The sequence below is a fragment of the Thunnus albacares genome, chromosome 23 (genome assembly GCF_914725855.1).
Source record: "Thunnus albacares chromosome 23, fThuAlb1.1, whole genome shotgun sequence".
NCBI lineage: Eukaryota > Metazoa > Chordata > Actinopteri > Scombriformes > Scombridae > Thunnus > Thunnus albacares.
In genome coordinates this window covers 935,670-947,499 of record NC_058128.1, presented here as the reverse complement: position 1 = coordinate 947,499, position 11,830 = coordinate 935,670, and the positions used below count along the sequence as shown (strand labels likewise).

General features: G+C 38.6%; 1 protein-coding gene across 2 annotated transcripts; it reads left to right on the top strand.

The window, feature by feature from the left end:
- Positions 1-7,661: 7,661 nt before the first annotated feature.
- LOC122974984 (protein SCO2 homolog, mitochondrial) lies at positions 7,662-11,032 on the top strand. 2 transcript variants are annotated; one of them, XM_044343136.1, is made up of 2 exons: positions 7,662-7,768; positions 10,019-11,032. In XM_044343136.1, exon 2 carries the CDS (start codon positions 10,036-10,038, stop codon positions 10,909-10,911), a length of 876 nt encoding a protein of 291 aa, XP_044199071.1. In that variant the 5' UTR covers positions 7,662-7,768; positions 10,019-10,035; the 3' UTR covers positions 10,912-11,032. The 2 variants fall into 2 exon arrangements, with proteins under 2 accessions (XP_044199071.1, XP_044199072.1); XM_044343137.1 differs by lacking the exon at positions 7,662-7,768 and adding an exon at positions 7,789-7,900.
- Positions 11,033-11,830: the final 798 nt, after the last annotated feature.

The following is an 11,830-nucleotide window of genomic DNA, read 5'->3' as shown; positions in this document are numbered from 1 at the left end:
TAACTCCCTGATGTCTGCAGTAACACATAAATAAAGGTTCTAATCTACAAATTAAATATTCCAGGTTGGACTTTTTATCAGCTGCTCCAACAAAGACCTGACACTAGAGCCTCTGCTCCATCAAATCTATCTGAAATCTGCATTAAATCTTCATTCTGAGCGGCGTGCTGACAAAGGGCCGACCAGGACAGTAATGTCTACTATGTTCACCATGTCGGTTTATGCTTGTTAGCATGCTAACATTTGCTAATTAGCATTAAACACAAAGTACAGCTGAGGCTGATGGGATGATGATGTTTGGTGTCTTATAATCCCATGAGGGATGGTTCATCGTATGACTGGACACTTATGAAGGACATATTCTGCACATTTCCAGCTCTATATTTATATTCTGGGGCTCTACTGGAATATCTTCACATGATTTCCAGTTAAAAACTCCTTATTTATCTTCTACTGGTCCTTTATGCAGCCCCTCAGTTCAGCCTCTGTCTGAAACAGGCCGTTTTAGCTCCTGTCTCTTTAAGGCCCCGCCTCCTGATGAGCCCGCTCTGTTCTGATTGGTCAGCTTCAGGAAGCTTCCTCGGGCTCCGGAGGTTACGTAAACAAACTATAGTAGCAGGATTTCACTTCTTTTTCTCCTTCTTTACTCCAAATGTCAACTTCTCAAATCCATCCGTACATGTTGGAGCTGATCAACACATGGAAACACCTTAGCAACCGCCTTAGCAACCACCTTAGCAACCACCGTAGCAGCAATCTTACCAACCAAGGCAACAGAACAGATGGCTGTTTATGGGCATGTCCAACGACATATTACTGGAAAGAAAGTCGTAATAATAAACGATTCATTCATTCATACAGTGGAAGGAAACGTCATTAGTTATGCAGGTGTTTGCATCCCATAATATATTCAGGTCAACTGGATCAATGAATGTCTGGATTAATAAGTCAAAGTGTATTTCGACCAGATGGTGGCGCTAGATGAAGAGTCAGAGGATCATTAGCAGGAATTCATCCTCTGAGGAACATGAATGTTGGTTGTAAATAGAGCTGCAGTCATTAGATGAATAATTGATTAGTTAACTGACAGAAAATTAATCTGCAGCTATTTTGATAATCAATAAATCATTAAAGTTATTTTTTAAGCAAAAATGCCAAAAATTCATGATAATAAACTGTATATGTTGACATCTGAAGGTGTCACCTTTCACTTTTGGAAATCATAACTGGCTTTTTTTTGTTTGTTTTTTTTATTATTTTCAGACTTAAAAGCTAAATGATTAATTGATCAATCAAGAAAATAACCATCAGATTAACTGTTGCTGAACATAAACGTTCTCATAGTTGTTGAGATATTTCATTAAAGAACTGATAAGTCGACCTCATGGTGGCGCTAGAGGAAACGTCAGAGGATCACCAGAGTCTGCAGGATTCATCCTCAGAGGAACATGAACGTCGGCTGTAAATTTCACAACAATCCATCTGATGGTTGTTGAGATATTTCAGTCTGAACCAGTCGTCTGATATCTGTGTGAAGAGTCCAGCTGTGTTTAGTGTTTCCTGTCTCTGAACCTTCTGCACCGACTCTTATCATATTTATCTTCCTCTCTCTCTTATTTTATTTAACACAACACATCCATCACAACATGCTACACACACAGAATGAATGAATAAATACCTGTTAGACGCAGACGCAGCAGCTCTGTTTTCTGTTATCTGCAGACCTCTTCCTCCTCCTCCTCCTCCTCCTCTTCCTCCTCCTCCTGCTGTTGTCCTATATTTCCTCCTCAGCATCAGCGTGATGCAGCAGCGACGTCACTGCATGTCACAGACACACAGACGTGATTTATTAACCCTTCCTGTCACATGACCAGGTGTTCTCCCTGCATGCAGAGAGTCAAACATCATGAGCTGCAGCTCAACATCCATCACACTGTTTCATCATTTAGGAATGATTTTATAGATTTAGTTATATTATATTATATAGTTTAGTCTACAAATGGCAGAAAATGAGTATTTTATTAGCTAACTACATGTTATGTTGTGGGGTTACAGGTTGTTAAAGCTGTAGTCGTCTCTGTATAACAACGTCCATGTTCATCATGTGATGCACGCTGCGCACAATCACTGGAAAAACAGCATCTGAAACTGAAACTGAAACGAGTCTTTATGATCAGATTAACATTTGTAAATGAATGACTCAATCATCACTTACACATCATACAAATAAGGTTTGACATCTTTAAATATTAGCAGCCAAACACCAAACATGTTGCTGCAAATGTCCTTTACATGAAACACTCACCTGAATGTATTCAGGTTCAAAACTAAGCTAAAAAGCTAAAACATTTTTCTGAAGTGAAACCAGCGTGTTTCTGTTGTTGTTGTTGTTGTTGTTGTTTTTGTTGTTGTTGTTGTTGTTGTTGTTGTTGTAGCCTAAACTGAACTGATTAATGGATTTAACTATTTAATAAACAAACAAACATCAAATACAGTTGTTCTTCCATTAAGCTGAATTGTTTGGTGTCTCTTTTAACCATCAGGGACGTCCCAGTTTACCTCACCAGTTGTCCCAGTTTACCTCACCAGTTGTCCCAGTTTACCTCATCAGTTGTCCCAGTTTACCTCACCAGTTGTCCCAGTTTACCTCACCAGTTGTCTCAGTTTACCTCACCAGTTGTCCCAGTTTACCTCACCAGTTGTCCCAGTTTACTTAAACATCAGCGTGACGTTGAAGCAACTGGACACAGAGATGAAAGTGATCAATGATGTTCAGGTCTCCTCTTACATGAACAATGAAAAGATTTAACTCCAGCGATTAGATGTTATTGATTTTAAGTAATAATTTATATATCAGGTTGATTGATCATCACATCATCATCGTTATTATTATTTACAGCTGATCAGGCAGCAGGTAAACATTCTGCACTCGCTGTGATTTTGCGGCTCGCTGATAATAAATAAAAAAAAAAAAAAAGGAAATGCAGCAAACTCTCGACACCTCTCTCACGTCTGAGCGGTTGCTAGGCAACAAGAATCCAGGCTGGATAACATTAAAGAGCTCCTGATGAGACAGGAAAGAGTCTGCGTTTACCTGAGAGCAGGTGAGATTATAGATGAGCATCAGCTGAGGTTCCTACAAATACTGGATTTATTCCTTCATAATAATAATGTTATTATATATATATATATATATATACATGATATATATGAGACAACAGGTTGAGCTTCAGTTCAGATTTTAAATGAGAATAAAAGAGGAAAATATTTGTTTACATACATACAAACACATATTTGTGTGATAATCAGCTGAGCGTCACGTCGCATTTTTATCACATTTTAGTGTTTTTAACCCAAATCCCTCCCTGACCCTGACCTCATGGTTTTTGTGCCTAAATCTAACCAACGGTGTTAAATGACAGGTGAAAAGGTTAAAAACATATTTTGAAGTATAAAGCCGTGTCGGGACCGGGGTCGTGTCTCAGCAGTGCTGCTTTGTGAAAGTTATCAGACAGTTTCGTCTAAATGAATGAATAGTTTGATTTGATTTGGACAGATTTCATGACTGTGCTTTAAACATCAGTCACATGTTTCTGTTTTAATATCAGAGTTTAAGCTTCAGTCTGTTTTCAGGCTTTGATCTCATTAAATCAATCAGATTATATTGTTTAGACCTGAACCTGAACCTTCATTAGATCTAAAGTGCTGCTGAAATGATTACTGGGTTGATATTTGACAGATCGTTAATGGAAACTCAGTCAAGTCATTAATCAAACAGAGAAGCCAAATATTCTCAGTTAGTTTCTCTAATGTCTCAGATTTTCTGCTTTTGTCTGTTTTATATCACAGTAAAGTGAATATCAGTGAGTTTTGGACTGTTGGTCTGATAAAACAAGATATGTGGAGACGTCAGCTTGGACTGAGGTGAACCCGACCCTAATAACCACGAGCACACAAAGCCCTTCTACCTGCACAACATACTGATGGTTCAGCTGTATTTAGAGCGGTTTGGTGCTGCAGGAAAGGTCAGACAGGACGACTCTCTGTCGTAGATTCATGTACAACCGACGTTCAGGCGTCTCTGCACAAACAGCAGCAGAGCAGCACTGCAGAGTCCGTTATATAAAAGCTTCAAACACCTCGCTTCACTTTCAGGAATTATATAAAGAGAAGAGCAACAGATACTGCAGGTTTACTGTGACGCTGCGTCACTGAAAATATACAGCAGATCCTTTACTGCAGTAAAAATACCAACATAGTGATGTACAAATACTCCATTACAGTAAAAGTACATAAGTATTATGAGCTTGATGTAGTTAAAGTATTGCAGTAAAAGTACATAAGTATTATGAGCTTGATGTAGTTAAAGTATTGCAGTAAAAGTACATAAGTATTATGAGCTTGATGTAGTTAAAGTATTGCAGTAAAAGTACATAAGTATTATGAGCTTGATGTAGTTAAAGTATTGCAGTAAAAGTACATAAGTATTATGAGCTTGATGTAGTTAAAGTATTGCAGTAAAAGTACATAAGTATTATGAGCTTGATGTAGTTAAAGTATTGCAGTAAAAGTACATAAGTATTATGAGCTTGATGTAGTTAAAGTATTGCAGTAAAAGTACATAAGTATTATGAGCTTGATGTAGTTAAAGTATTGCAGTAAAAGTAGTGGTTTGGTCCCTCTGACTGATATATTATTATATATGACATCATTAGATTATTAATAGTGAAGCATCAGTGTTAGAGCAGCATGTTACTGTTGTAGCTGCTGGAGGTGGAGCTAGTTTACACTACTTTATATACAGTTAGCTAGTTTAGTCCAGTGGTTCCCAACCTAGGGGTCGGGCCCCTCCAAAGGGTCAGCAGATAAATCTGAGGGGTGGTGAGATGATTAATGGGAGAGGAAAGAAGAAAAAACAAAGTTCTGATACACAAATCTGTTTTCTCTAATCTTTAATATAATAATATTAATAATATGACTCTTTAAGATACTTTATGCTAACATATGATACAATAATGTGGTGTTCACACCACCAGAAACAAAGTTGTCATGGTTACGTGTTAGCTATGTCGTCATAGGCTTGTGTACCATATTAATTTATGATTATGTTTAATGGCTAGTAAACACTATTTATTAGATGAAATAACACAGTGACACAGTTAGCCAGTGTGTGTTTGCTGCTCTTTGTTGTTGTGTCGCAGTAAATGAAAGAGTTCAATAAAACAGCAAGAATCAGTTTTTTTTCCATCGTTTAGACGGATCCGAGCAGGAACTGTAGGGAGAGAAGAAGAAGAAGAGGAGTGAAACAGTGAAACAAAAACATATGATTGGTTGATGCTGAGGTCAGCGCAGCGTCAGTTTGAACTTCCGTTGAACACGACTTGTAGCTTGTTGCTTTGTCATCTGAACACGTCAGACACAGTCAGATATCATTCATTTAGCTGCTATCAGATAAAATACAACAAGAATCTATATTATAAAACTAAATAATAAATATTACGATAAGATACAATAACATAATAAGTTTCATTATTTGTAACACAAAGACACAATATTTACAGCATGAAGACCAACAAACCGTCTGAAAACAAACACACACAGGTGTTTTATGATGTGACGTTGCTATGGTTACAGTTTGGTCAGGTTCAGTTGAACATCATGGTTGATAAGGTTTGTCGTCGTCATGGTTACAGTAATAACCACGTGGTAACTGTGTTTGGTGACGTTGCAGTCGGAAGCTGCTGAGACGTGACCTGCTTCCTGCTGAGCTCGTTAATAAAACATGACGCAGCAGATTCACAGATGAATGACTGATGACTGGAAACACAGATCCAGTTTTTATATCTGAACATGAGGAAGAGTTTTAATATTCATGTGATTCTTCATTTTATCATGTGATGTTTGTTTATTTCCAGTTTGAACTCTGGCTGTTTAGTAATCCACCAACAGCTGCAACCCATTATTACCCATTATATACCACATAATATATCTATATATATATATATATATATATATATATATATATATATATATATATATATATATATATATATATATATATATATATATATATATATATATATATATATAAATTTGCTGATTTGTTTTCTTTATTTGCTGCAGATAAATGCAGAAGAGCAGTTAATATGAATCTCTGATCAGTCTACAGTTTATAAGCTTTTATATTTGTATGTGTTTTGATGTATATTAACTGTGTCATAAAACTTCACTTGTTATTTATATTTTCTGAAACTTTCATTCATTTTAAAGTATAATTTCTGTATAACGACCTGCTGAGTCTGTCTGAATATTTATTTATTATAATTTCACTGCTGGAAATGTACAGAAACAGAAACATAGCAACGATAATCTTTGTTTATTTACATGATTTATTGTATTTTGTTTGTATGTTTATCTTTTATTGATCTTCTGTTGGTGTTTATGTTTATCTGTTGTTAACAGAGCTTTGAGTTTTTGATTATATGAATTATAAAGTTGAATAAAACGTCGACTCCATCTGGTGGAAAGTTTCTGTAAAAACAACAAATCAGCTGAAATAAAACATCTGTAAATATAAATGTACATATTCTGTCTTCAGTATTTACTCGCTAAATGAAATAATGAATAAATGTTTGATTTTTCTGCTTTATCTGATGTTTAAATGAAAACAGTTTCACCAGCGAATCAAATGATCTGACGTCTCTGAGGAGAATAAACCTCTGAGATCCTTCAGCCGCCAACATATTATTATTATTTATTATAAATACAATCAACTAGTCAGGCGGTTTATGTGAGTTCCTGCACATGAAGCTTTACAAGCTTTACAGAGGTGAAGATAATAAGTTTAGATTAAAGCAGAAGAAGGAAGAAGAGACGTTGAACACTGAAATAAAGTTTCTATAGTTTCAACTTAAACAACAAATCAGTTGAACAGTAATAAATATATGTAGGTGGAGGACAGTAGATTATTTACAACAGAATGAGGCTCAATCAGTATAACAGGAAGGTTATATATAATAATAATAATAACACCTCTATACTTATGTTTTATAACTTTATTACTTAATACATCACTGATGTTAATATGTTTCTATAATCTATGAATCAATGATGCATTTTCATGCTCTGCTTGCTGGATGATCTGCAGATCTTATGTGTCTTATTATTTCATATTTGTTGTTGTTTGTTTTTTTGTCACATTTGGTATTGTTTAATTATTTTGTTGTTATTTTTGTTAAATGTTTTGTCTAATTGTGCTTATATTATATTATTGTCATTGAAGACTCCCTTAAAAATAAAGAATTTCCAAAAGGAATCATCTCAGCGGTTTATATGAACTCTGTCAGGCAAAAGCAAAGAGAGGAAGAGGAGAGGAGGAAGGATTCACAGAGTTCAAAGGAAGGAGGGAGGAATGAGGCGTCCAGGAAGGAACAGAGATGAGACGTACTGGACTCAACAGAACATTATTCAGAACATGTAAACATAATACAGGCAGATGTGAATAATCTCAGTTACACTGTCAGAAATAATCTGATTCAAAACCTCAGAGAGATAAAAAAGAAATGAGTGATGAGAGTGAGATATAAAATAATAAATACTACAGTCTGATCTACACTCCACACCAGCTGGTGGCGCTAATACATCTTTTGCCAACCGCCAACAAACCTCAAAGAAGGAGAAGAAGAAGAAGCAGGAGGAAGAGAAGAAGAAGAAGAAGCAGCGTTTCACAACCGGCTGTGTGACGGTCACCTGGCGGAGCAGCTGACAGGTAAATGAAACGTTTACTGTTTATTTCTGCCTGAACATGAAGAGACGTGATGAATGTTGTCAGCTGGTTGAAGTTACTGCAGCTCCAGTCTGAGCTAAACAGCAGCAGACGGAACATTTCTTCATCCTGAAGGTGAAAAGAGTCTTTAAGGACTCTGTGAGCAACAGCAACAGCTTTATCAATATTACTAATCGATACTTCACTGTGTTTATGATCTACGTTAACATGTAAACGCTCAGCAGGAAGCTTCACCTCTGACGTCTCTTATGAATGAACCGCAGTGCAGCTGCAGCACATGTTGGCGCTTCATATCCATAAAAGTCTGAAAGTGTCTCATAATCGATCATAAACTGTAAACAATGATGGAGCCACTCTGACGTCACCCGGTGGTTTGTGGACTCCTGTTTTGAAGTCTGGATGTTTGAACAGATCCGGATCCAGGACCAGCACCGGACTGTGAAGCCAGTTTGACATACTGGCCAAACCGTGTAATTACAACGTCACGTGATGCTATCGGGCCCAAAAAGACTTTTTCCTTTAGTCTTACATTGTAAATCAGCGAATAATTTTTTTTGAGCGTCACAACCCGCGAAATGACTCGTCTCACTATCAGAATTAAATCAGTTCGGTCTGATCACATTTCAAAAGCCTAGATGAGCTGCATGATTGAATTGATTTATCCCCGTTCAAGTTAGCCGGACGGCTAAACCGGAAGTAGCCGACTCGGCTCTAGCCGTCACTAGTCTCTAGTGCGCATGCTCTATGGGCCGCACAATGCGGAAGATTCGGGTACTTTCATACCCGGAAGTCAATTTTTTTTTTTTTTTGCTTCATGCGCCACTGAGCAACTTTCATAGGAATGAACGGGGCCCCGCCTCCGACGCCGTATCCAGTTCTCTTTATACATCCGTGGTTTAAACAGATCCAGAAACAGGAACTGCACCGCGATTTGAAGCCAGTTTGACATAGTGGCCAAACTGTGTAATTACAACGTCACGTGATGCTACTCGGCCCAAAAAGACTTTTTCCTACAGACTCACATTATGTAACAGATGTCTGTAAATCAGCAGATTATTTTTTTTTTTAGCGTCACAACCTAAAATGACTCGTCTCGCTGTCGGAATTTGATCCATTCGGTCTGATCACATTTTGAAAGTCTAGAAGAGCCGCATGATTGAATCATTTTATCCCCATTCAGGTTAGCCGGAGGGCTAAACCGGAAATTAGCCGTCTGAGCCGCAGAAGTCACGCCCATAGAGCGTGCGCAGTATGTTTTCATCATCCATGATCATGATCCATGATTCATCCATGTTTTGAAGCCTTGAGTTTACATTTTGACCGTCGCCATCTTGGATATTTGTAGCCAGAAGTGACCATATTTGGACGAGAGTGTGGCGCTGACCCTAACGCTAGCTGCTAGCTTGGTTAGCACGGTGCATTTACAGTCTATAATAAACTGCTAATTTTCACTGCCAAAAAACAGGCTTAAAACTATTTAAACAAAATGTGTTTACCGGAAAAACTGAACATCCGACTCCTTAAAGGGTCTTTTAGTTCAACCAAAAACTGAACAAGCGTGGTACAAAGTGGTATTATGAGACTGGACGGGCTGGAGCTAGCTGGTTAGCATGCTAACTTCAGTAGATATCTTTCTAACACAATACATAGACGTCTTTGACATAACGTCACAACTGTTGTTTCTTCACATTCTGTTGATAATTTCAGTTAATTTTTTGATGTTTTAAACTAAAATTCTTACATATAATTCCTTTAACTTTCCCTTTAACCTCCGAACTAGAAGTGAACTTCAGCGTCGTCCTGTAGCTCCGGTTTACGCTAAAAATCAGTTTTATGATTCAGCAGATGTGATATTTCTTTGGATTCTTTGAGTGTTTTTAAACGAGCTGATCACCGGCTGATATTCACAGAAACTGACAGTTTCCTCTGTGTGACCTGAACAAACCAGCAGCTAAATGCTTTAACTTCATCTGTACTGGTTTCAAACTGATGACTGGTCCCAGTCTGTGGATGTTAGACGGACAATAAACGAACTTGAACATTGAAGAAGCTGCAACCAGTGAATGTTTTCCCTTTTTGCTTAAATAAATAATTATAAATAAACTACTTATGGAAATATATCAATCAATATAGTTAATTAATTTTTATTTAAAAACATTTGTAAAGTAAAAAAGGTTAAAAACAGTTAATTCAAATGTTTTACGGTTAATAAAACTTCCTGTTTGTCTTCAGGACGGTTGGCGTCGAGGATGTTGGGGCTCAGGTGCATCGTGGGTGATCTGCGTGGAGGAGGAAGACTCCTGAGAAGTCTTCCTCACCTGCAGAAGACGTTTGTCTCCACGCCGCCTCTGACGTCAGAGGGTCAACACATCAGACTTCTTCATCATCATCATCATCATCATCGTCTTCCTGTGCTGACTCAGAGGAGCTTCCTGTCTCAGGGTCAGAACTCGTCGGTTCGCTCGGCGAGGATGAAGCTGCGGACTCGGGCGGCGGTGACGCTGCTGTTCGGCGGCGGGCTGCTGGCCGTGTGGTGGTTCGTGGACGCGGAGAAGCAGCAGCGGCGGCGGCGGCAGCGCGTGGAGCAGCTGCAGCGCGTCGCTCTGGGTCAGGGCAACTTCAGCCTGCTGGACCACCGGGGGCAGCGCAGGACCAAGCAGGACTTCCTGGGCAGCTGGGTGCTGCTGTACTTCGGCTTCACGCACTGCCCCGACATCTGCCCCGAAGAGCTGGACAAGCTGAGCGCCGTGGTGGCGGCGCTGGACCGCGACCCCTCGCTGCCGCCCGTGCAGCCCCTCTTCATCACCGTGGACCCGGAGCGCGACGACGTGCCGGCGCTGGCCCGCTACGTCAAAGACTTCCACCCCCGCCTGGTGGCGATGACGGGCACGCCGGAGGAGGTGAAAGATGCGGGGCGGGACTACAGAGTGTACGCCAGCCCCGGGCCCAAGGACGAGGACGGAGACTACATCGTGGATCACACCATCCTGATCTACCTGGTCAGTCCCGACGGCCTGTTTCTGGATTATTACAACAGGATGAAGAACCAGGAGCAGATCGCAGAGAGCGTCCGCAACCACATCAACACCTACGTTCAGCCGTCAGCAGCACAAACTCAACCATGAAACGTCTGAAATATATTTATCTATATAGTCTGAACTGTTTCCTGTTTCCTGGAAACAAACATGTTTGTTGTATGAAACAAAAACTCTGGAATTAAAAATGTGAATCTTTAAAGTTTGAATTCTCTTTTTTCTAAAAGACACAAATGATGAAATCTCACAAATTAACAAAAAAAAACAGAATTAAATGTTTTTTTGCATTTTCACATGTTGGATGTTAAAGATAAAATGAAACAATGAAGTTTATTAATCAGCAACTATTTGATCAAATCAAAGTCATTTTAAAGCAAAAAACAAAAAAAAACTACTTTTTCTATCTGAAATGTTTTAATTATAAACTGAATATCTAACTGAACTTGTCAATAATAATAATAATAATAATAATAATATGAAGTTTGGCACTAATGTGACTCCAGGAAGCAGCTGAAAATTCGACACATCGTTTTATTAAAATTCATTTAAAAACCTCAAAGCAAACAAAACATTCAAAAATCCAAAAACCTGCTGAGAAATGTTTGATTACAAGCAAATAAATCAGAGAATACTCAGTTCTCTTTATACATCCATGTTTTGAAGCCTTGAGTTTACATTTTGACCGTCGCCATCTTGGATTTTTGTAGCCAGAAGTGACCATATTTGGACGAGTGTGGCGATGACCCTAACGCTAGCTGCTAGCTCGGTTAGCACGGTGCATTTACAGTCTATAATAAACTGCTAATTTTCACTGCCAAAAAACAGGCTTAAAACTATTTAAACAAAATGTGTTTACCGGAAAAACTGAACATCCGACTTCTTAAAGGGTCTTTTAGTTCAACCAAACGCTGAACAAGCGTGGTACAAAGTGGTATTATGAGACTGGACGGGCTGGAGCTAGCTGGTTAGCATGCTAACTTCAGTAGATATCTCTGTAACACAATACAAA